Source organism: Orbicella faveolata, unplaced genomic scaffold (assembly GCF_042242905.1).
Source record: "Orbicella faveolata isolate gen_17 unplaced genomic scaffold, um_ofav_v1 contig_47, whole genome shotgun sequence".
NCBI lineage: Eukaryota > Metazoa > Cnidaria > Anthozoa > Scleractinia > Merulinidae > Orbicella > Orbicella faveolata.
In genome coordinates, this window is record NW_028301577.1 from 17,007,501 (window position 1) to 17,033,900 (window position 26,400).

General features: G+C 42.3%; 2 protein-coding genes, 1 long non-coding RNA gene and 1 pseudogene across 3 annotated transcripts; 2 read left to right on the forward strand and 2 right to left on the reverse strand.

Annotated features, from left to right (window-relative positions):
- Positions 1-68: 68 nt before the first annotated feature.
- Positions 69-3,126, forward strand: LOC149097397 (uncharacterized). Its single transcript, XM_089280393.1, has 3 exons — positions 69-124; positions 671-1,137; positions 1,915-3,126. The coding sequence occupies exons 1-3, from the start codon at positions 69-71 to the stop codon at positions 3,081-3,083; spliced, it is 1,692 nt and encodes a 563-aa protein (XP_089136519.1). The 3' UTR covers positions 3,084-3,126.
- Positions 3,127-10,643: 7,517 nt separating this feature from the next.
- LOC149097398 (uncharacterized) lies at positions 10,644-12,731 on the reverse strand. Its single transcript, XR_016204026.1, has 2 exons — positions 12,512-12,731; positions 10,644-10,703 (listed from the first exon to the last, which is right to left on the reverse strand). It is a non-coding gene; the product is annotated as an uncharacterized LOC149097398 (long non-coding RNA).
- Positions 12,732-17,168: 4,437 nt separating this feature from the next.
- LOC149097399 (neuropeptide FF receptor 1-like) lies at positions 17,169-21,883 on the forward strand (annotated as a pseudogene).
- Positions 21,884-22,805: 922 nt separating this feature from the next.
- LOC149097400 (orexin receptor type 2-like) lies at positions 22,806-25,907 on the reverse strand. The gene has a single exon (XM_089280048.1). The coding sequence runs from the start codon at positions 25,391-25,393 to the stop codon at positions 24,251-24,253; it is 1,143 nt and encodes a 380-aa protein (XP_089136174.1). The 5' UTR covers positions 25,394-25,907; the 3' UTR covers positions 22,806-24,250.
- Positions 25,908-26,400: the final 493 nt, after the last annotated feature.

Genomic DNA, 26,400 nt, shown 5'->3' on the forward strand with positions numbered 1-26,400 from the left:
CCACCGTATCAAATTGGTGAAAAAGCACGACGTTTGCGAAAGAACGCCATCTTCTTGAAGAATCCAATATGGCGGACGGAGCGCCGAAGACCGTGGTAAATGTATGCATGCATGCAGCGGCTAGGTGGAAAATGCGGGGCCGGGGTGCCAGGGTACGGGGTACGGGGTCCCGGGGTACGGGGTCCCGGGGTACGGGGTCCCGGGGTACGGGGTCCCGGGGTACGGGGTCCCGGGGTACGGGGTCCCGGGGTGTGGAAAACGCGGAATGTGGAAAACGCGGGGTGTGGAAAACGCGGGGTCTGGTGGAAAACAATTTTTTCGCCAAAATATGAATTTTCCTCACTAATATGAGAAGCCAAAATTTTGTTAGCTTATATTGCGATGAATATCAATTCAGCATCTCGGCCTGAAACGCGTTGCTCGAACAAAAAAGCAATTAAACATTTCGTGAGAAAGAAAACCATTCAAGAGCCAACGTGTCCTGCATTGGTTTTCTTTCGGGGCGTCTATCATCCGTTTTAGTTTTCACAGTAACTTGCGTGTACTTCTTACTTTTGAAAAAGAAATAATGAATGTGTTAACAGCCTCCTTTGTTTGGGAAACATTTTTTCCAGGAAGTAATCCAATAAGGATACTAATTGGCCTAGCCTAAAGTCTTTGTAATTTGCAGTAAATGGAAATGCTCAAGTGACGAAGAAAGTGACAGTAGCAGCGGGGATGAAGCATTTCGTGTCACTGAGTATTATAAAGACAACCCCAAACTTCCTGTATATACAAAGAAAACAGAGGTTCTTGGACCACTGAGAGTTGTAAATCTTCTTAGATCAGTTGGAACGTCGCTTCCCATAAGCGTCGCCTGTATCCAACAACCTATCCATGTCGAGCACCACAGAACCTTCATTGCAGACACCGAAGCATTGAAATCCATCGAGGATCTCAAGTGTGATGATTGTGATTGCTGGTTCAATAACCGTAACAAGAAATTCCGTTTTGTTGTTGACAAAGGTGGAAATGTCTCCAAAGACGTTAGTAAAGAAATGAATGGCCCAGCCGTTGTTCTAACGCTTAAGAGAGAGTATTTCTGCTTGAAAGACCGGATTCTAAATGACTTTAGGAAGAGGACTGATGTGATTTATGGTAGGTTACTTTTGACGTTTATGTATAAAGGGTTTTTCCGGGGGTTTCTACCCGATGTGAGGGTCTCAATGGGGATCAACCGTTAGCCGTTAAACCCCGAAAAATGTGATCCTTTGGCTTAAAACTGAAATTATAATAGAGCAATGACTGTCATGTGACCGGCATCGCTCTATGCTGTACTGCGATAGCTGTTTAGAGACGGAATTACTCCATAACCGATGAGTTACCAAACACGTATGCAAGGTTACAGATTTGCTTGCCTGAGCCATTTTGGTTGTAAGCATTTTGCCGTTTCAAGAGGATTACCCTAAAGAACAGTCCGAAGATTTTGGAGCTGTTATTATCCGTACAGTTGCAAAGGTCCATCACATAAAATAAAAGAAAGAGATAAATTATATTTAAAGATTTGCGTTTGCTTTTGAAAGCGGAAATCTCTAAATTTTTTCTCAATCGCCCGAGACAGGACAGAATTTGATTTTGATCACGGGTATGTCACTTACTGCACACGCAAATTCACACGCCACGTCACGGCATCGAGGGCGCGCTAAAGGCAAAGCGAAGTCCGTGACCTCCAATTTTTTTTTTTTCATTTCTGAAACAAGTAATTCGTCTGTCCGTAATAGAAGTTTGAAGAAAATCTATCGAGTAGAACATTTTCGCGATGTAAAAAATTGTCCACTGTCGACAACCTTAAAACTAAAATACCAACTGTTAGTAGTAAAAGCCATTAACCTATAATAAATGAAGCATCACTGATATTAATATACCACATTATAGGGCCTGATGGTATGATGCATCGATATTGTTTGGTTCGGTATTCCTTTAAAGGAGGCGCCGAACACTCAATTGAGTTCAGACCACATGGAAATTGCAAGTCACGGTCGATAGGATACATGAGAACCTGGACCAGTACCAAGACTTTCCTGAAGTCGGCTTCTGAAGAATCTAAGCCAAGGGAGGTGGTCTACAAAACAGTCACAGAAGAACTTGGGGGTCTGCCCGGCTGTTCTGGCATAAGACAACTACCCAGAGGTAGACAGCAAGTAAAGGATTTTGGTCGAAAGCCCAGAGACAAAACGAGTGTTCCCGTGAAGAATATTTCTGGGGCAGGAAAACAACATGATCCGTGGTTTCGTCTTCTCGGCGATTGTAAAAAACAAGCAAGCGACCGGAAATCAGCATTCATAAGAGACGTAAGAGTCGACCCAGAGCCAATGTGTGTCCTTACAACCGACAGAACTCTGAATGATATGGTAAGAGTTTGCTGTAATCCAGTCGAGTTCAAACCCTTCACCGTGGACCCAACATTCGACATAGGTGACTATAATGTGATGCCCATCACGTATCAGCACTTATTGCTAGAAAACAGAAAAGATGGCAAGCACCCTTCAATGATAGGCCCTGTCGTCCTCACTCACGAAAAGAAAACGACAGAGACATATTCAGTTTTTAGCGGAGCCCTGAAATCACTAAACCCAGGTTTAGCCAAAGTCTTAGCGTTTGGTACTGATGGCGAGAAGGCTCTTGTCATTGCGTTCAGAAACAACTTTGAAAGGGCCACAAATCTGCTATGTGATCTTCACCTGAAGGCGAACGTCGAAAGCAAACTCCAGGAATTTGGAATAAGTGGCATAGTAAAGGAAACTATTGTCGCTGACATATTTGGAAGACAGAGAGGAACTGTCTTTGAAGCTGGGTTTGCAGATGCTTCGAGTAGAGACATGTTTGTCAAACAGCTCGGCCAGCTGGAAGAACCATGGTCAGCACTACACCAAAATGGGCGGAATTTCTTCAAATGGTTTCATAATCACAAGAGCACTGATTTCGTGAGCTGTGTTATTAGTCCAGTTCGTCAAAGAGCCGGACTGGCCGTGTCCATCCGAAAAGTTCACAACCAACCGCTCAGAGGCAACCAACAATGTATTGCAGGACTTCGTGTCACGTGAATCGCATGGAAAGAAGAGAGTGGATGAGTATTCCTTTGCATCATCTGTTCAGAAGTTGGTCAAGATGCAAAAGGAAGATGTCGAGCTAGCAGCAGTAGGAGGAGGGGAATACAAATTGAGAGAAGAATTCCGGAATCTAGAAGTTGTCCCAAGCGAATGGAGCCGAATGCGCATCGATCAGAGAAAAGCAGTGTTACAAAAAATTCACGAGGCTAACATTGATGAAATGCAACAGTCAAGCGTTACCCAAGCCACGAATGCCCTTCGAAGCGGAGCACATGCCGTTATGCAGGAAATTCAAAGTATCGGAATCGACTGGATACCTCATGACGTTTTATCTGCATTGGTGAATAAGGCGGATTCCCTGAATAAAGAACATCATTCTGTAATGCCGCAAAAACAATGAGACAGTCGTTGTTCCGTCAAAGTCAAATCCCAGAGATCCACACGTGGTAAACGTGTTTGCTAACGGAAAAGCTGAATGTGCAAAATGTCCCGGACTTGCCGCATTTTCAATCTGTGCCCACACCCTGGCTGCATGTTTGGCCATAGATCGTCTAAAAGATTTTCTTCGTTGGCTGGTTAGTACGAAGTGTAATTCGGGCGGGATCAATTTATCCGCGGCAGTTGCTCACGGAATGCCCAAAGGAAGGGGCCGTAAAGGGGAACGTGCTCCCAGAAAACGTTCTGTTGGAAACAAAAAACCATTCTCAAAAGTGGTGTCTCGAGTCGCACTTGGCTACAACAGCAACGATGGTTTACAGCCACACTGTGCCCCCCAAAGGGTAAGCTTTATCGTAGCAATCATCAAACGTCTTCCAGTCCGTTCAGACTCAATATCCCCCAAGTCAGCTGTTTGTTGGCCCCACTGCGTCCAACCAATGTAGTCAAGACTCCGTTTTTCCAACTAGTTTCATTTCCCCTCAAAAAGCCCAGTTCTTCGTTGGACCACAGCCGACCCCTCAGACGTCTTTACAGCCACAGTCGACCCCTGAGTCCTCTTTTCAGCCGCAGTTCACCCCTCAGACGTCTTTTCAGCCACAGTTGACCACTAAAAAGTCTTGTCAGCCACAGTTCACCCCTCAGACGTCTTTTCAGCCACAGTTCACCCCTCAGACGTCTTTTCAGCCACAGTTCACCCCTCAGAAGTCTTTTCAGCCACAGTTCACCCATCAGAGGTCTTTTCAGCCACAGTCGACCCTCAGACGTTTTTTCAGCCACAGTTTACCCCTCAGAAGTCTTTTCAGCCACAGTTCACCCCTCAGAAGTCGTTTCAGCTAGAGTTCACCCCTCAGAACTCTTGTCAGCCACAGTTCACCACTCAGAAGTCTTTTCAGCCACAGTTCACACCTCAGAAGTCTTTTCACCCACAGTTCACCCCTAAGAAGTCTTTTCAGCCACAGTTCACCCCTCAGAGGTCTTTTCAGCCACAGTTCACCCCTCAGAAGTCTTTTCAGCCACAGTTCACCCCTCAGAAGTCTTTCAAGCCACCGTCGACCCCTCAGAAGTCTTTTCAGTCACAGCTCACCCCTCACATGTCTTTTCAGCCACAGTGGTCCCCTCAGAAGTCTTTTCAGCCACAATTCAACCCTCAGAAGTCTTGTCAGCCACAGTTAATCCCTCAGACGTCTTTTCCGCCACAGTTCACCCCTCAGAGGTCTTTTCACCCAAAGTTTACCCCTCAGAAGTCTTTTCAGCCAAAGTTTACCCCTCAGACGTCTTTTCAGCCACACTTCACCCCTCACACGTCTTTTCAGCCACAGTTCACCCATCAGAGGTCTTTTCAGCCACAGTCGACCCCTCAGACGTTTTTCAGCCACAGTTCACCACTCAGAGGTCTTTTCAGGCACAGTTCACCCCTCAGAAGTCTTTTCAACCACAGTGGACCCCTCAGAACTCTTGTCAGCCACAGTTCACCCCTCAGAAGTCTTTTCAGCCACAGTTCACCCCTCAGACGTCTTTTCAGCCACAGTTCTCCCCTCAGACGTCTTTTCAGCCACAGTTCACCCCTCAGACGTGTTTTCAGCCACAGTTTACCCCTCAGAGGTCTTTTCAGCCACAGTTCACCCCTCAGAAGTCTTTTCAGCCACAGTGGACCCCTCAGAACTCTTGTCAGCCACAGTTCACCCCTCACAAGTTTTTTCAGCCACAGTTCACCCCTAAGAAGTCTTTTCAGTCACAGTTCACCCCTCAGAGGTCTTTTCAGCCACAGTTCACCCCTCAGAGGTCTTTTCAGCCACAGTTCTCCCCTCAGACGTCTTTCCAGCCACAGTTCACCCCTCAGACGTGTTTTCAGCCACAGTTTACCCCTGAGAGGTCTTTTCAGCCACAGTTCACCCCTCAGAAGTCTTTTCAGCCACAGTGGACCCCTCAGAACTCTTGTCAGCCACAGTTCACCCCTCACAAGTTTTTTCAGCCACAGTTCACCCCTAAGAAGTCTTTTCAGCCACAGTTCACCCCTCAGAGGTCTTTTCAGCCACAGTTCACCCCTCAGACGTCTTTTCAGCCACAGTTTACCCCTCAGACGTCTTTTCAGGCACAGTTCACCCCTCAGAAGTCTTTTAAGCCACCGTCGACCCCTCAGACGTCTTTTCAGTCTCAGTTCACCCCTCACAAGTCTTTTCAGCCACAGTCGTCCCCTCAGAAGTCTTTTCAGTCACAATTCAACCCTCAGAAGTCTTGTCAGCCACAGTTCATCCCTCAGAAGTCTTTTCCGCCGCAGCTCACCCCTCAGAGGTCTTTTCAGCCAAAGTTCACCCCTCAGAGGTCTTTTCAGCCACAGTTCACCCCTCAGAAGTCTTTTCAGCCACAGTTCACCCCTCAGAAGTCTTTTCAGCCACATTTCACCCTTCAGACGTCTTTTCAGCCACAGTCGACCCCTCAGACGTCTTTTCAGCCACAGTTCACCCCTCAAAAGTCTTTTCAGCCACATTTCACCCTTCAGACGTCTTTTCAGCCACAGTTCACCACTCAGAAGTCTTTTCAGCCACAGTTCTCCCCGCAGAGCTCTTTTCAGCCACAGTTCACCCCTCAGAGGTCTTTTCACCCACAGTTCACACCTCAGAAGTCTTTTCAGCCACAGTTCACCCCTAAGAGGTCTTTTCAGCCACTGTTCACCCCTCAGAAGTCTTTTCAGCTACAGTTCACCCCTCAGACGTCGTTTCGGCCACAGTTTACCCCACAGAAGTCTTTTCAGCCACAGTTCACCCCTCAGACGTCGTTTCAGCTTCAGTTTACCTTTCAGAAGTCTTTTCCGCCATGGTTCACCCCTCAGACGTCTTTTCAGCTTCAGTTTACCCCTCAGAAGTCTTTTCACGCACAGTTTACGTCTCAGACGTCTTTTCAGCCACAGTGGACCCCTCAGAAGTCTTTTCAGCCACAGTTCACCCTTCAGACGTCTTTTGATCCACACTCGACCCCTCAGAGGTCTTTTCAGCCACAGTTCACCCCTCAGACGTCTTTTTAGCCACAGTCGACCCCCAGACGTCTTTTTAGCCACAGTTCACCCCTCAGAAGTCTTTTCAGCCACAGCTCACCCCTCAGACGTCTTTTCAGCCACAGTCGACCCCTCACAGGTCTTTTCAGCCACAGTTTACCCCTGAGACGTCTTTTTAGCCACAGTCGACCCCTCAGACGTCTTTTTAGCCACAGTTCACCCTTCAGAAGTCTTTTCAGCCACAGTGGACCCCTCAGAAGTCTTTTCAGCCACAGTTCACCCTTCAGACGTCTTTTGAGCCACACTCGACCCCTCAGAGGTCTTTTCAGCCACAGTTCACCCCTCAGAGGTCTTTTAGCCACAGTCGACCCCTCAGACGTCTTTTTAGCCACAGTTCACCCCTCAGAAGTCTTTTCAGCCACAGTTCACCCTTCAGACGTCTTTTCAGCCACAGTCGACCCCTCACAGGTCGTTTCAGCCACACTTCACCCCTCAGACGTCTTTTTAGCCACAGTCGACCCCTCAGACGTCTTTCTAGCCACAGTTCACCCCTCAGAAGTCTTGTCAGCCACAGTTCACCCGTCAGAAGTCTTGTCAGCCACAGTTCACCCTTCAGAAGTCTTTTCAGCCACAGTTCACCCCTCAGAACTCTTGTCAGCCACAGTTCACCCCTCAGACGTCTTTTTAGCCACAGTTCACCCCTCAGAGGTCTTTTCAGCCACAGTTCACCCCGCAGAGGTCTTTTCAGCCACAGTTCACCCCTCAGACGTCTTTTCAGCCACAGTTCACCCCTCAGACGTCTTTTCAGCCACAGTTCACCCCTCAGAACTCTTGTCAGCCACAGTTCACTCCTCAGAAGTCTTGTCAGCCACAGTTCATCCCTCAGAAGTCTTGTCAGCCACAGTTCACCCCTCAGAAGTCTTTTCAGCCACAGTTCACCCCTCAGAAGTCTTGTCAGCCACAGTTCACCCCTCAGATGTCTTTTCAGCCACAGTTCACCCCTCAGAGGTCTTTTCAGCCACAGTTAACCCCTCAGAAGTCTTTTCAGCCACAGTTCACCCCTCAGAGGTCTTTCCAGCCACAGTTCACCTCTCAGACGTCTTTTCAGCCACAGTTCACCCCTCAGAAGTCTTTTCAGCCACAGTTCACCCATTAGAAGTCTTTTCAGCCACAGTTCAGCCCTCAGAAGTCTTGTCAGCCACAGTTCACCCCTCAGAAGTCTTTTCAGCCACAGTTCACCCCTAAGAGGTCTTTTCAGCCACAGTTCACCCCTCAGAAGTCTTGTCAGCCACAGTTCACCCCTCAGAGGTCTTTTCAGCCACAGTTCACCTCTCAGACGTCTTTTCAGCCACAGTTCACCCCTCAGAAGTCTTTTCAGCCACAGTTCACCCATTAGAATTCTTTTCAGCCACCGTCGACCCCTCAGACGTCTTTCCAGTCACAGTTCGCCCCTAAGAAGTCTTTTCAGCCATAGTTCACCCCTTAGCAGTCTTTTCAGCCACAATTCACCCCTCAGAAGTCTTTTCAGCCACAGTTCACCCTTCAGACGTCTTTTCAGCCACAGTTCACCCCTCAGACGTCTTTTTAGCCACAGTTTACTCGTCAGAAGTCTTTTCAGCCACAGTTTACCTGTCAGACGTCTTTTCAGCCACAGTGGACTCCTCAGACGTCTTTTCAGGCACAGTTCACCCCTCAGAAGTCTTTTCAGCCACAGTCGACCCCTCAGACGTCTTTTTAGCCACAGTTCACTCTTCAGACATCTTTTCAGCCACAATCGACCCCTCACACGTCCTTTCAGCCACAGTTCACCCCTCACAGGTCTTTTTAGCCACAGTTCACCCTTCAGACATCTTTTCAGCCACAGTCGACCCCTCAGACGTCCTTTCAGCCACAGTTCACCCCTCACAGGTCTTTTCAGCCACAGTTCACCCTTCAGAGGTCTTTTCAGCCACAGTTCACCCCTCAGAAGTCTTTTCAGCCACAGTTCACCCCTCAGAGGTCTTTTCAGCCACAGTTCACCCCTCAGAGGTCTTTTTAGCCACAGTTTACCCCTCAGAAGTCTTTTTAGCCGCAGTCCACCCCTCAAATTTTTTTTAGCCACAGTTCACCCCTCAGAACTCTTGTCAGCCACAGTTCACCCATCAGAAGTCTTGTCAGCCACAGTTCACCCCTCAGAAGTCTTTTCAGCCACAGTCGACCCCTCAGACGTCTTTTTAGCCACAGTTCACCCTTCAGACATCTTTTCAGCCACAGTCGACCCCTCAGACGTCCTTTCAGCCACAGTTCACCCCTCACAGGTCTTTTCAGCCACAGTTCACCCTTCAGAGGTCTTTTCAGCCACAGTTCACCCCTCAGACGTCTTTTCAGCCACAGTTCACCCCTCAGAGGTCTTTTCAGCCACAGTTCACCCCTCAGAGGTCTTTTTAGCCACAGTTTACCCCTCAGAAGTCTTTTTAGCCGCAGTCCACCCCTCAAATTTTTTTTAGCTACAGTTCACCCCTCAGAACTCTTGTCAGCCACAGTTCACCCATCAGAAGTCTTGTCAGCCACAGTTCACCCCTCAGAAGTCTTTTCAGCCACAGTCGACCCCTCAGACGTCTTTTTAGCCACAGTTCACCCTTCAGACATCTTTTCAGCCACAGTCGACCCCTCAGACGTCCTTTCAGCCACAGTTCACCCCTCAGAAGTCTTTTCAGCCACAGTTCACCTCTCAGACGTCTTTTCAGCCACAGTTCATCCCTCAGAAGTCTTTTCAGCCACAGTCGACCCCTCAGACGTCTTTTCAGCCACAGTTCACCCCTCAGACGTCTTTTCAGCCACAGTTCACCCCTAGAGTGATAAAGCTATCTGTTAAATATAAACTTTTCCTGGCCTGTTTAATTCTTTGACCTTAATTCACTCCTTAATATTTCCTTAGTGCTTTTGTGTATTTGCCTATTCTCAGCCACCCTGCTCGCCTTCAACACTAAAAGCGCTCATAGTTTTGCGTCGAGTATTCATGTCGAGTCAGTTGTAAAAATAAAGCTGTAATGGGGTGTCATGTTGAAAACTATAAGCTCTGACTTAACCCCGTTTTAAATACCCAACTCTTTTTGAGCCTCGCTTGATTGCACGTAACAGAAAAACTAGGTGTGCAAAAAACTTTCTTTTCTAACATGAAACAAAGCTCTTTAAGGATAATTTGTGATCGAAATATCAAAACACAAGCCTTATAAGTGATTTACAACAAAAAATGGTAATAAAGCGTTGTTTATTCTGAGGAATCGCGCGCACTCTTTTGTGGCCGAGAACTGGGCCCACTGGCCGATAAGTGGGCCCACGAACGAAGCCTCCATTTTCGTTATTACTCGGGAGAAAACACCATTGAGCAGTCGATAGCTCAACATGTGTAAACTGAATGCTGAAGCTAGTTGTGCGTGAAATTTTAAGTCCTTAAGGCTATTCCAAGGTAAGAAATACAAGTTTACGTTTTTTGTGGCCGAGAACTGGGCTCCATACTGAACAAGTTGACTGCAGGAAATTTTGTCATGAATAAAATTTTCTTCAACATGTTTCAAAAATCTCGCTGGTCAAAGTTTGCAAGGTGACGAAAACATACCACGACCAAACATCTACACAGATAACGTAGCCAGTAAAACAAGCCATTCGGTTGAAAATGTCGAACCATTTCCAGCTAAACAACAAACCATATTTCCAATCGAACGTATAAACTCCATCGAGTCCGAATGTGTATATATCAGCCATTCAGATTGGCTGATCTGAACAAAGGGCATGTTTGTGTTTCACCAATTGGCGACTCTTTAAGAATAAGACTCGTACTAGGTCGCCAACATGCAAAATAACGCCTTGCAGCCTCGAATGTTTACAAAATCGAAGGTGACAAAGGTTTCTTAGGCTTTTTCCAAAGTAAATCATCTTAAAAATGGCATATTTATGCAGGAATTCCTAAGAAACTTGTTGATTTATGTTTTATTTTACGAATATTGTGCGTTCTTTTGTAAATTATGTGATTTTTCGTGAATTGTGCGATCCCATGCGATTTGAGGTCGATTGTGCGAAATCGCACCATCGCATAATATCAGAAGGCCTTTCTAATGTAATGTACTGTAATGGCACCATCACAAATTGAGATACTCACACCAGAGCAACATAATCTTCAATACATTCTGGCTTTACATCATTGACTAGAAAGAAGACAAAACAGTTCATGATATTACCTTTGAAAATTATGCTAAAACAATTATTACGGTCAGCGAACAATATGGGTGAATATTTACTTCGACATTATCTTAGCTTGGTACATATTTGCAAATCGGTCAGTGTAAAATGAAGACTGCTAACTGCAGACCCGGGGAAAAATGATGATCGCAATTGGCTAAGCCAATAAATATTCATGACAAAATTGGGACTAGGAAAAAGTCCGGATAATCGAGAAATCCGGGTAATTGGAGTGAAACTGCACTCCTGTTAGCCTGAATAGTATGAACATCACTCAGGTTAACAGGAATAATGCTCCATATAGCCTGTTCACAGTTAGCTCTCATTAAGAGAAATGGTTATACAACACAGTTAAAAAGTGTGCAGTCTACATTTTACCCTCAGTCTGCTCTCCGAACCTTCAGTGAAAAAATTTATTTTGTTACATATAGTCGAACCTCCCATAAGCGACCACCCAAAATGTCAAGCCTAAGTGGTCGCTTATGGGAGGTGATTGCTCACAAGAGCCTAGACCATAATGGGTCAAATTTTTTTCTCATTAGAATATGTTACAACACCTTATTTTCCATTTTTCGCATCATTCTCTGTCAAGTGGTCACTTAAGGTTAAGGTTAAAAACAAAGGAAAATTTCCTACTTTTCGCTCTAAAAGTGGTCGCGCTCACTTACGAGAAGCGGTCGCTTACAAGAGGTTCCAAATATAGTGATTTGACTTGGAAACTTTTGGTATTTTGGAAAACTGGTTGCCGAGGAGAGGTGGTTGCTGACAAGTCACTATCTGACTCAGTTCAAGTTGTTGTAACACCTGCTGCACCACAAAAGTAACAAACTTGAACCAATACAAAGTCAAACCTCGATTATCTGTACCTTGATTATCTGTACCTCAATTATCCGGATTTCTTGATTATCCGGACTTTTTCCTAGTCCCAATTTTGTCATAAATATTTATTAGTCATGATCAAGATCCGTAGCAATGTTCTTTTTAAAACTATAGCATTGAAAAGAGCAGTCAAAAGCAAGTTTGTTTTGCTCTTAAAGAACAAAAGCAGCGTTCGCACACGTCGTAATGAATGAAGAACACTTGAATGAGTTCTGACTGGCTCAGAGTTGAGTGATTCAAGACGTACAGTAGACCATATTGTTTTCCAAGCGATTTGTAAAAGTGTTGTTTCATGATTACATGTTGCTTTATTTAAACAGTTTTGTTCCTCATTAATATTCATATTTCGATTTTCCAGACTCTCTATTATCAGGACTATTTCGTCTAGTCCCATTGAGTCCAGATAATCGAGGTTCGACTGTATTTAGCAACTTCAAATCTAGTTTAATGGCTCAGTAACTTCCAGTTTTCCCATGAACAATCTCTTTATATGCTGGATTAGATTTGGCTGGCAATGATACTTCAGTTACTTATTTTGCCAAACAAAAAATGATAATCTGCCATTTTGTTTGTTTATCCCTAATTAAGTTTATACTTTGCTTGTATGTACAGGGCAGAAACAAAAAAGTCTACACCACTTGCATCGACCCCAAAGCTATGTAATAGATACGAAGGTTCCCGTCCTCTTTGAATAGATCCATTAATGCTTATCATTGCTAACTAGAGCTATAAGCTTGATTACAGTAAAACTCCACTGTTTCTATTTTACCCAACGCTTTGGAGAAACTGCATTATTTCCTGTCTATAGAAAACAATCAGGGGCTGTGACATAAGCTTCAATAATGTTCTGATCTAATAATAAGTGATGAGACGTTTTAAAATTGGCAAAACTTACATTCAAACTCGTAAAGTGTGTCTTTTTCTGTCAAAAGTTTCGAGTGAGCATCTGTTGCCTTTTCCACTGATTCTTCTCCGAACAGTTTCCTTTTATAGCTGGTAATCGATAGTGCTCTAGCCGATTTGAAACTTTCTCCAGCAGGTAAAAAAGGTCGTTTAAAAATGGAAAATGCTCGTTTTGTAATTGATAGCGTCGCCATGTTGGATTCTCGAGTGCTTACTCCAGGTAGGTACTTGATATATGATAATTATTGTGTACCATACTTTTCTTCATTTTAGGCCCCGTCGCCCGACCGTCGCCCCGCCCAGACGACGATCGAATAGTATCCTATGATGCATCGGGTTTAGGCTTATATTATCACTGCGTATGTGACATCATCATTTATTCCACGCTCTCGCGATGAGATTCCGTGGCTTCTGCTTTTAAGAGTACCGAGTTAGTTTATATTCACTGCGTTTCAAAGGAGAATTTTGCCGTTACAGTGAAGGGTTTTACTTGTGTTTCGTTGGTCTGTCGAGAAATACATAAAAGCTATGTGGAAAGCATGGACGAACGAAGAAGAGCTCTCGTCCCTGTGGTTGTTGTGAATTCGCCTACGGACGAATTATTCGCTGGGGTAAGACGCCCTGTGCTGATACGAATAAGTTACAACAGAAGTAAAGGGGTTCTCTGATTTTTCTTTTGACATCTCTTGTCCGCTTCTTAGCAGGCTTGTTCCGTGTTGTGCCGTTTGCCGCATGGCATCTCTTGATTACGGCTCCATTGAACTATTGAAATTTACGAAGTTAAACACTCCATTACTAAGCCTAGTTATCACTGCTGAGCATTTTGCAGTTTCGGAAAGAATAGTAACCAAAACACCTTCGAAAATAATCATTTTGACTCTAAAAGATGACCAAGCTCGGGAATAAAGCGCCAAACGAACTGAGACTTGAAGCAGACATTCACACGCAACGCTGGTATGTTACGAAATTTCAGTCCACTTCGATCGCTTAAAAGGTCATAAAAATGTGGGTACTTCTCGGTACTTCTTTGCCAAAAATCATTATTATGTCTATATTTATTGGCGTGGTGCCCAAAAATCGAAGACATCAACATACTGTGCAAAGAAAAGCGAATATTCATGACCTTGTTACGGGTTAACGAACACTTTGTGATGCGAATAGTCATATAACACAATCAAAGACAAGAATACTATAATAAGGCCGCGCTCTTAAACACTTACAAAACATTATAATCGTGTCAAAGATTTAAATAATGCACTTTTCTAACCTTTTAATGCAATAAATATAAGAAATAGACCGCGGAGAAAACCACGTTATTTCACGCTGAAGTCCATGATAAGTTCCATGTTGCGTCACGTACGTAGAAAATTGCATCATGGGATACTATTCGATCGTCGTCTGCAAATAGGGCGACTAATAAGACGTAGAAATTTTAAAGAGCAACAATCACTGGATAATTTGTGTTTGAGAAAAATTCGGGCAGGAAAATCCCATGATTATCGTGATGTCATCGTTTTTGAAAAGCTCCGTTTTCAATTCCGTTCATTCCGGAATTGAGTAAATCGAACGCATGCTTAGGAAGGGGAGGGGGGACAAGGAAATCAGAACCTCCCGCTTCCCGTACCCTGCTCTCCCGCTTCCCGTACCTTTATCTCCCGGCTTCCGCCCCTATCCGTCTTGCTCCCGTTCCCTATAAATTAGACTTTCTGAAAAGTCCTTCGTCTTGTTTATTCAGTACCCTCGGGACGAAGGACTTTTCCTGCTCGATTGCCGCCAGTTTCAGCGACCCAAAAATGGGTCGCTACGCTTCAACCGATCAGGGGTCCCCTGGATATCCCTTGAGAACCGAATTGTTTGCCCCACCTTTCTCGGCTTCAATGGACTTCCTCGATGATTCGAAGCTTTCTCTTACTTCAAGAATCTTCCGAACTACGGTTTTGTTTTTGTCTGTGCAATTTCAGCACAAAAAGTTTGTCAAAAGTGAACCTTCGCCACTGGATATCTCCTTTCTGGCGATCATTTCAAGATTCAAACAAGCTTTGGTCTTTTTCGACCACCCGATATCGTCAATCTTTGTTTAAAATCTTTGTTCGTAATCACTTTAGTACAGAGTAAACAAATTTGCTTTTTCGACGCAGGAGAAACGCACACACGTTCGATTGTTTTGGTCGGAGTGGTACCGATACTTTCCGCCATTCAATTCAAGGACTTCCAAATGTAATCTGAGACACCAGTTGCAAGTCACGCCACTCCTCATTGTGGCGCGAAGAGCAAATTAAAACCCTTCAAACGAGACAAGTCGACCTCTCGCGACTTCGTCGTTACTTTCAAATATCATAATTCTATTTTGGCGGAGCAAGTGATGGTGCGATCCCGGGAGCTTGAACATTTGTTGGAAAAAAACCAATTGGGACAACCGATCGTAATAATGGGCGATTTTCCAAATTCGCCGACCTATGGGCTGAGCTTACGCTTACCCTCACAATATACCGGTTTTGACAAACTGATGGTAAATGTAAAGGGAATGTAAACTTGGTTTATGTACTCAACGAGCTGACTGGGAGGTTAGAAATAGATATGCTGGATATGGAACATTTTGACGAAGGAGAAGACGTCACTGCAACAAATATAAACATAATTCAAAGTTAATACTTGGCTTCACACTAGAAGTTAAGTTAGTTTCAAGTAAGCACTTGACTCAAGTGCGCTTGAAAATGTGAGTCGCATTTTAGAAAACTTGGCTTCACACCCGATGAAAAAGTATTCTTGGTTTTCACCAGTCATGTGATCAAAACTAAAAATCGTAACCATTCAATAAATAAATTCAAGAATCTAGGATATGATAGATGATTGCTATATAAACAACCTCGCCAAGAATCAGGTTTCTGCTGTTTTTCATTCGCCCGTTATTCGCAGAAGCGTGTCATCCAAATTTATAGAGCTTTGTATGGAGACGCCATGTTTGTGCCCTTCGGAGGGGCACAAACATGGCGACCGTAAAATAACAAAAACATCCGTCCTTGAGTTTTGCTATTGAAACGAACATTTTTACTCTAGTGCTCCGACACATTGAAATAAATACTTCTTCTAGTGCAGGCACCGTTTATTTAACAAAAACTAAAGCGATAACTCGTCTTTTGACCTACGCGACAGTCTTTTCTGGCCGCCATTTTCATGTCACGCAACGCAAAAGCTTGGAGTGCTCTGTTACAAAAAGAAGAACTCTGTCGAGCTAAAACATTGCCAAACGTCACGTTCCTACAGGGTCTTTTATCTGATGAAACTAAAACCTCAGAAGGAAGGATAATTTCTAATTTTGGATTATGACTACGTCACATGAAAACCAAGAATATTACTTGAAGCGCTTTCGCAGTAAAATCAGTCATACATATCACAAATGCGATTGTTCGGCAGTAAAATCGGGAAGAAATGCTGTTGGCTTGCTAAAGAGCAAAACAGCAATAGCAGCAACACAAAGGAACAAACGGCAGCTACTGTATTTCTCTAGAATGGCTCAACAACAAGCGGTTTTCGTAAATAAATTGTCCTGGGGCTTTATTCTTGCTTTAGCTAACCGAGAAAATGCAATTTAGTGTGTGATGTTCAACAGAGTTGTTCGGGTTTAAAGAAATGACCTGGTTGAAACTTGAAACAGCAGCTGGTTTTTAATTTACAGAAGAGCATTTTGTATTTTGCATTTCTAGAGAATGGTCTTTTTTGATTTTATACAACGACTTTTGCTCGTAAAATCCTCGGTATAGTTTAGGTTACACGTTGGAATAAATTAAAGACTGCCTCACCGTACGTCCAACTTGTTTTGGAAAAGAAATTAATGATTTATTAGCGTATGAAGTTAAAACTAATATAAAAAAGAACAAAGAATATTTTTCTTGCTGGAATTTTATTATTATTATTATTTGGTGTTGGATGATATAAAAAGCGATGATTTAGGCTGTCTCTGAAAATTAAATTCAAGCAAGTTGTTTATCGGTCGGATTATCAGAATTATGGCAACGCTGCACATCGCTTTCAATTGGCTTCCATATCCTATTGGTCAAGTGTGTTCTCAAGTGCGGTGTGGACCATACTTGGCGAAGCACTTCGGCTTCTTTGAACTACGAACGTTTCCATGGTCACTAAGCCGTAAAGTTCAAGTAAGTACATTTTACCCCTTCACACTCAAAGTAGGTTCCAAGTGCGCTTAGATTATACTTACAAGCTCTAGTGTGAAGCCAAGTAATGTAAGATCGCTTACTTCTCGCTTGTGCGGGAAATTATTGGCACAGAGCAGTATTCACATAAAAAGTAGACACTATATTGCTTCTATAAAAGCAATTGCTGACATTTCAGCGGTGAATATGAGTTGAAGAAATCAACGCCGGACTTGTGTACGATTGATAACATGATTTCTTACTGAACACAACAAAGACCGCGCGTAGGTCCGTCAACGAGAGCCTGGAATCGAAAGAGTACGGTTCAAATTTACTGTAATGGTGAGAACTCTAGCCATTTCGAGTTGCTCAGTCTTTTGAGTCTTAAGTTGACTTTGAGTCGAGGCAAGATTTAGATCGACTAGTAATCGGCCTCGGTTTAATAACTTAAACTTTCTTTTGCGATATCACCGATTGGAAACACGAAGGGTGCACTAGAGACAAGCGTAAATCTCGCTTGAAATAAGAGGTGAAAACGTCCGTACAGAACTCTTCTTCCAAGAGATAATAGCTCATTTATCTATTTGGAATGATACAGATTAAGATATTCAGAAAAGCACCTGCATGAAATTTGTGCATATCTAGGAAATCTTTTATTCGCTTTACTCCGGCAGTTGTTTTCCATTATAAACTAGTCAGCAGTATTCCTTTTGCCATCGAGTTCGCATCTTTTCGTTACACGTTTTCGTTTCGTCCTTTAGGGCACTCAATACACAGACCGCATGTTTATGGAATCTCTTAGAACTTTCCGCATTAATAATCCTTGAATTAATTTGACCAACACTTATTTAAGCTTGCCATGCAGGGCTTAATTATACGTCTGGTCCTAATTGTACGAGACACAGTAAAAGCCAGTAAAAAATGACCACGTGCGAAGTGAAAATAAGCCAAAATTTAAAAAAAAAAAAAAAAAAAAAAAAACTCACCAAGACGATTACATTTTACAAGAAAAACGAAGGGTTCTTTTTTCAGTATTTACTCAGCGTAAGATCATAACTTGATTGCAATGTTAGGTGAATGGTCACCTTAGAGTTTCGTTTAACAAGTCAGTATATGTATCCTTTTTTGTTAACCGCCAATAAGCATTCCCTGGTTGCTTGATGTATATTTTTGGTCCTATTCAATAAACCAGTCATCTAAATTCAAGATTAGTAGGTAATGAAACTTGCTTTTTGCTTTAATTAGTAAGTAGGAATTTAAATAAGAGACGTAGAATGTAAAATTCAAAGGCAAATGAAGCCGGTCACGTCCTAATAAAGCATTGAGATGGTAACAAAAAATAGTAACAAGTTGTTTTTCCTTTTCGTCAGCATATCTGGCCAATATTAACCTGGCGATTTTTTTCTTACACAATGAAGCTCTAAATGGTAGATAATATTACCATTTACGTGCTTGGTGTCATTATAATCATTACCAATTCATAACCTGCAATTAGTTCGTCGACTAAAAGGACCCGAATGTCCCAAATTATATGACATGTACACGGCAAAACACGGAACAAAACCACGTAGAAACGATTTAAAGGCATAAAATGATAATGAAAAACTCGCCTGTAATTCAAAAAAATAAAGAAAAAAGAAAACACCGGTAAGTAATTCACAGTCTATCAAAAATCCGTCGTCAACAGTCTGCCAGTTGTAGATAACGGACACATCAAAAAGAGTGTAAAAACAAAACAAAAAACGATCGATGGTGAGAAAATGAGTTTTCCTCCTGTTAACGATGTTGCCAGGAGATCAGTATTTTACAAATGAGATAATTTTCTGTTTTCTTCGAAAAAGACAATGACAGAAAACAAAACGCTGTAGGAAGTGTGAATTAATTCTTGGCTTTTCTTGGTCGCTGTTGCTTGACACACTTTTCTGTCCTCTCATTCTTAACACGAATGCGACTTAAGTTTCTATTTCATTTTAAAACGTAAGATTCTGTATCAATAAGACGTCTAAAGTTTTTGCATTGCGCCCTTTCATTGAATTTAGTCAGTCTACACAATGAGACACAAGCAGGTTTTCGCAGCTCTCCCAGCCGCTAATCGGCTTATTTGAACTTTTCCGACCATATTCTAGATTTCTTTCATTGACGGCCGACCTTGTTCCAGATTTCTCAGGGTTGTTCCTAAAAAGCTTGTAAAATCAGACAGAAAGAAGTACTTCAGATAGTAGATGACTTTATTTTGGCCAGGCTTCTAATGCATATGGTGTAACAAGCTCCAACAATGGTAAGATATTTCTCGTATCACACCCTGCAGTTGTCCTTCCGTGAGATCGACCATGAGGCCGCAGTATTTTAATTAACTCTTTTGGCTGTGATGTTAAACGTGTTTAAATCACCTGAATTAGGGACTCAAATGATTGAAGACTGGATCAAAAACTGAGTTATCTGGTTTGTATTCCGAGATGTAAAAAAAAGTATATGTAAAATAACGTTTGCAGCTAATCGTTTTCATAGTGGTCATTGCAACATTTTTCTCTAATCGATTCTTTGGTTTGTCACCTTTACCCAAAGACATTATGCTAATCTATAATGCGAAATTGATTTCGAAATGGGAATTAAATGACCGCAAATGGGTGGGCTTCCCAATGCTAAGAGTAAAAAGCTAATGCAACGGGTACAATTATTACTCACACTGGGATCGCTTGATTTATTTTTCGGAAAGAAAAACGAAGTTCGCTCCACACAATCTCCACAAGATCTGAAATAGCTCCTTTTTTCTTTCTTAACGTTCAAGCCTTCAACCAGGCGAAAAGGTTTTCAGCCGAAGACAAGAAGTCATCGCTGAAGTCATGTCATGCTTTAGGGACAGTGTCAACCAAACAGCTGCCGGTGCCACCAACAGCACTTCATCTTTATACGTTCCTGAACCTCAAGTATCACGGATTATTCGAACAGTCTTGTTCAGCCTGATAGCAGTGCTCTCTCTGGTTGGAAACTTTGTAGTGTGTCGAGCAGTCTGGAGGCAGCCTGGAACTAAACCGTTTGCACATTAGTTAGTCAGCAACTTGGCTTTCGCTGAAATTCTCAGCACGGTTTCTACGGTCTTCACAATCCACGCCGACGAGCCGCCATTTTCTTGGAAGCTGGGATACGTTATGTGCAAGATTCTGGATCCTTTACAAATGACAAGTGTGCTGGTTATCACAACAACATTAGCCATTCTTTCATTTTATCGCTGTCTTCTCCTCGTCAAACCACTGGTCGCCAAACCAACTCCTCGAAAAATCTGTTGTCTTATAATTGTCACATGGGTGGGGTCTATCGGGCTAACGGTCCCCGCATCAGTTCTCCGTGTTGTGAATTCGTACGGTGACAACTGCGAGATTCATCCGTGCGAAGAAATATTTCCAGAAGGCTATGCACACTACCAAGATGCTTATACAGTCGTTCTGTTTGTGATCAACTTTGCCATGCCACTTGTCATAATGGCGATATCCTATGCTTTGGTGAGCAAAAAACTCAGGGAGCACATATTTGTCATCGAGAGACTTCGAGACGCACAAAGCAAATCCCTTACAGCGGTTCAACTCTCCACGTGTGTAGAGGACATGAACCAAGAAAAAATAGAGCTCGTCGACATTGCAATCAATGATAAGACAGAAACGGTGGAGAGAAAAACAGAAAAAATGAATAACGCTCTCCGTGGAAATTCTGAAGAAGGTAACAACGAAAACACCCACAATCTATTGCGTAATTAAAATGAATTGACGAGAAACAACAAAAGTAACTTTGAACTAGAGAGTGACTTGCTGAGAATGGTATTTGTCATTGTGTTGATTTTTGTTGTGTGCTACATTCCTTTCCAAGTTCAGTTCCTTTTGCGTGAATTTAAAGTGGAGGCGTTTTTAGTCTGGCAGCATCGTTTCACTTTTACCAGGTTTGTTTTTATTCTGACCTGCTTGCCAAGCGCCTTGCATCCTGTGTTTTATGGAATGATGAGCAAGTTTTATCGGAAAGCTTTTATCAGAATGATTTCCTGTCGAGGCACAAAATAATTCTTCGTCCTAGTTTTACATTCAAACCATAGGGAAAATATTTGTTTACAAACATTGTTTTTTTTAATTTAAATTTTCCAAACGTCAATAGTTCTCGGTTGGCATATTTGCTATCGCTGAAGACGTTTTTAACCCAAACATCTTTGTTTACTACTGAAAAACTCATGCTTGAACGTTTTTCACTAAGTTATATGAGAACAAAGTGAAACTGTGGGGTTTATTACTTCGGTTGACTTGGGTCTCCAGAAGACGTTTCATTTTATTATTATGGAAATTATAGTATTTCGATGATTTTGTTTCAATTTTTGCAATATTGTTTTTAACATTTTCAATTGGCTGTCGTTTAGAGTCATTCAACTGACTCTTCTCGTTAGATAGACCCATTAAGGATAGCTTTCCAAAAAGCTTAACACAAAGATTTCAATGACTAGGGTGTTATGATATTTACTATTCACCGGTAAATGTTAGTTGTAGCTATAGATTCGATATAGTTGCAATCCTTAGTGGTTGGAAGTAATTATTTGTTATTGTACTTAAAGAAAAGTAAAAGCGTTGAAGACTGAACAGCTTCATCTTCTTGAAGCACCTCAGTACCGGATCGTTCCTCGTTTTAGCCTGCCATATGCCTTACTCGGGCTAAATACAAATAGGTGTTTGCAAAAAGCAATTTCCAAGTTGCCTTGTGCCTCTGTTTCAAAACGAGTCTTGTCGCAAAACCTTTTATACGGTTTGATTTGCATGAAAATGAATATGTAGACGCAACTCATTTTCATATGAATGGTTTCGCAGAAAGACTCGTTTTGACACAGTGGCAAACGGGCAACTCGGAAACGGCCTATTTATCTTGAACTTGTTCACCAGCTGTACGATACCTAACTCGAACCCAGTCGTCAGTTTTCTGGTTGAAAAATAAATAGGCAATCAAGCCAAGGGGCCCAGCACGTAATTGCTCTCGCTCCAGACCACTTTGGATAAACTGTGTATAGTTTTGTGACCAGAGAAATAGCGGCTGGTTATTAGTCAAGTTTATGTGCATTGGAAACCCTCATTTCGAGAAAGCGAAGTAGGCATATGTACGAATTGCGGACCTATGTGTATCAGTCCTCATCAATTAACTACTATCGATGTAATAAACGTCAGCTTGATGCGTGGCCATGAACATGATTATTCAGTTTGCTTTGTTTGTGTCATCTAGCCTATTGCTCACTACTTGCCGAAAAAGTTTGATGAATTGGAAGTCTCGAGGAAGTCTCTAGATTAGATTTTGCAGTCCAAATCTCACTTTCATTTCCCCATGTCACTTCCTTTAAGCTGGTAACTATAATTTATAGTAAATTTAAATCAGTGGAAATATGTCATTTTTTTCCTTATGGCAGCCTTGTACAAAACACCATGTAATTGTTTGAGCAGCTGTTCTCACCTTGGCTTCTGAATCAAAAGCTTCTTCTGTTTAATGGTTGCTAAATTTAAATAACAAAACTAATTTGACACCAATGTTTTTGAGCAGCAAACATAGCCCCCTGAAACCTCAGATCCCCTTGTATTCTTGGTTTTCAATCATGGCAAACATTATCAATGTATCGAACTTTGATTGGATTAAAGACAAAGTGCATCCTAATGTGAAACAGGGGATCGCTCACGTCAAGCCTAAGGAGGACCGGATGACAAATCTATGCCTGATCAAGGCAACCATGAAGGAAAAATTGTGGAGAATTGTAACTGACTGTACAGTTCGAAACAGCTGGACAATTTCAGATCGATTTATGGAATAGTTCTCCCTTAGCAACTCGCGATAGCTGAGTAAGTATGATGAATGCTGCTTTAAAAGTGACTGTTAAAAAATATTGGCGTTCCAAACGCCATGTGATTCAGTGTATGTGATTATCATTTGAAATGTCATGCAGACTGTTACTAAAGTGATCAGTCTGTGCATAATCCAGTAAGCATTCCATATTTGAGTGGAAGCCACGGTTGAATGATTGTGGCACTATTCAGTTCAACTTTCAAAATTCCAACCCTACAATCAAATCCGCTCTGAATCAATAATAAAAGCCATCATCGTTATTTGGACGGAACACTTGACACATTTTGACTGTAATATGTTCATGTTCCATTCAACGTTCACTGTACATGAAAACGCCAAACAGTTTAGTGAAGTCTAACGGTCGGTTCAAACCGGTCAAGGCATTTAAACTAGCTGAAACTATGTATATGTCTCAATCGATACAATCACTGCCATTAGCAGTTCCAAGGATTCTACACAAGCACGACATAAAGGATTACTTAGCGGAGATTTATGACGTCTCTCTCTTTCAGTGTGTCTGTTCGGGTTTCCATTCAATACTCAGTAATGTGGAATGCTGACTAAATAATGAAGTTGTTACGGTCAAAATAACACACATTACACCACAAGTAAATTACAGTAAATGGTTAAGGTGCTTAAAATAGATAATAAACAATTATTGGATCAGGTTTTTGTGATATCCAGAATAATCAAGGTCGAGGTAGGGGTTATCAGCCAAAGCCGAAGGCTGAGGCTGATAACCCTTACCGAAACGATATGTATAATAACAAGTATTATTATACATCGAACTCACTTTCTATTTTCTGATTGGCCGAAAGCGTACAGTGAATTTTCGAAATCAGCGCTTGTGACGTCATCTCTGGAGATTATACAATAATCATGTCAAGGACACTCAAGGTCACGGGTAATCATCTCATGTATGACCGCGGAGCATGATTCCTAAGGAAAATCATGTCAAGTTCGCGCGCTTTGTTTTGCTTGGCGTCAGTGAAGAAGCAAAAACATGACTTCCATTTTTTTTTTTCGATAAATGTATAATAAAATGGTAACCCTCGGTAAGGGTCATCAGCCTCAGCCTTCGGCTTCGGCTGATAACCCCTACCTCGACCTTGATTATTCTGGATATCACACAAAACCCACGTCCAATAATTGTTTAGAATATGTTTATGATTAATGTTTAATAATACTTTGTCACGCTAGTGCAAGTAAATAAATCACAGAAATAGTTAGATAACTCGGTTTCGGAAACATATCAATTCACAGAAGATAGTGTGAAGATAATCCCTCTTATTAAGCAATGTTTAGAGATGTGCTCAGTTCTCCGGCGGATTGTTCCCAGTGCGCTGGGTAAATATTTTCGTGAAGGAAAAAAGGCGTTGAAAGCGACTCAAACTGTCCTAGTGAGCAGCATTTGCTTCACAAGATTGAATATTTCTTGACCGTCCTGGAATTTCCGAGTGGTAATAAAATCTACATGGGGGGTGGGGGGGATTAACACTTATACGCTTCATAATGATGAAATAGAGTCTTTGTAGAGCTAACTGTACATCAACCTCTTAAATTGCATGGCATCGGGAAGGCCTCAAACTTGCTTGTGGCTCATAAAACTTGTCTACATGTCGTATATTGTCACAAGTTGCTAATGGTTGATCCAGGTCTAACCCCTATTGTGGTCCTATGCATAAGCAACTAATAAGCTAAAATCCACCCTTTCGTTCTGGAACCTTTTAACACCAACACGTGAAGATTCTTGAAAACGCTCTGGCAAATGTGCTGTTCATAGCACCGTAACAAATCGGGTGAACAGCGCTCGGTAAACATTTGAGAATAAACAAGTAATCGCGCAAGAGTTGGTGATAATAAAATTTCCAGTTTTCGATTCCTCCGAAGTACTCCCACAGGAACATGACCTGATATGGAGTGTAACAAACCACAAATATTAAGATTATTACAAAAATCATTCTCAATAACTGATGTTCAGCTTTTTGGACGGTTAGTTGTCTTTTCCTTCGCTTATTTTTAATGTTCCCTTCCAGATGAAGTGTTTGCGCTTCCGGCTTGATATTTGGTCTTCCATCCGCCAGCCGTGGACTGGAGTTTGGACTGGCATTTGCATTATCGGCTTGCACATGTTCAGCTGCATTTGCGGCGGAAGATATAAATGAGCTCATGTCGATCTGATTATTTTCTTTTTTACGAACAAACAACTTCAATTTGATGGCCAAGGCTATGTAAGCCGACAGGATAACACAGTAGGGCACAGCGAACGTGAAAATAAGCCGCACTATGGTGTATTTGTTATAACCAGGGGTGTCAGATTTTTTGTCCCCAGGGAAGTATGACCGGCATTCGAAGTCCCCTGTCGAATATCGTACTAGTCTACGCGTGACAAAAAGTGGCAGTGTTATTGTGAGGGCCATTAGCCACACTCCAGCAATTATGAGCGCCTTCACGAGACCAGATGGTCTTGTTTTGTTGAGTGTAGCTCGGTAGCGGTAAACCGCGATGATAGCCAACGAATTGGTTATCACACACATGGTAAGCACAAGAAGCGGATTGGTCAAGACGCAGGCTGTTTTTCCAAGAGTCCAGGTGCCCTTTTCTTCGTAAAACACGATGATGGATATACACAATGAGTTGATTAACTCGGCTACAGCTACGTTTGCTACTAAATCGTAGGAGAAAGGTTTACGATACGATATCTTCCATACAGTTTTACAAACCATAAAGTTACCTACGACGCTGCTAAAAATCACCATCGCAATCAACGTTAGACGAAAATTTTTCAAGCCATTTGGTTCCTGGAAGACTTTCGTTGTATTTCCTGACGCTTCTGTGTAGAAGTTGAAGCCGTATTGAGTCGCATTCATTGTTGCTACTTGACCAGGCGAGGGTGAATCAGACGACTGAGACAGAAACTAATTACACGTCATATAGGTAGAAATTTCAGCTTTAGATAAGTAAACGAGCTCATGACATCGCATCAAACCAGAATTAAACATTCACACTGTGGGCGGGTCGTGGTAAAAGGTTGTTTACTGTTTCTATTGAAGCCACTGACAGTCTATTTTGTCTGTTATTTCGACGAATTTGTAAATTCGTGGAGTGTCAGGAACGGTTCACTTGTTGTTTCTTGGGGCTTGTGTGGAGATCAACGTTGCCGTAAAATGTATTGAGTCAAATTCAATTCATTGTTGTTGCTTGCAAAGAAACGCGAGGGTGATGAAACTCTGTCTGTGAATAGCCAAGAGTGATAGATGTAGCTGGAAGTTTAAGTTTAGATCAGTAATGGCTCGTAACGCAGTGCCTTCATGAGCGAATTGATCATGCACGAAATCAGCACCGCATCATCCTAAAATACCATAATCAGTAATATATCCCACAGAAGCGCAGGAAGCGGTTCTTAGCTTAGATTGTATTGACAGCTTTGCTTTGGCCTTTTCATAAAAAGCCCGCTTTTTACTGAGAGTAATTACCTGCTCTGACATTTCGGCAAGTTTGTCAACTTGTGAATGGCAAGAAGTATATTGCTAGCACGACGGCATTGGTGAATATTTTTCATTACATAATGGTCTTTCTAGCTAGACTATAGCTTTTTGTCATTAACTGATTTTAATTGATCTAAGATTACTCTTTCACCGGCAAAGCCGGAGATATTTAAAAAGATATATTTTTCGATTTATGATTAGTTTTTTGCATTATAACTCCAGGTTCAGTACTGAACAGAAAAATATTACTGGTGTACTGTCTAAAGGAGCCTGAAAATAAGAGTTTATTATCGCGATGCAGCTATTCTTTAACAACATCATCACTCTATATTACACATCACTCAACTTCCTTTGGTTTAAGAGCTTCTCCGCCCACTTTTTAGTTTGCT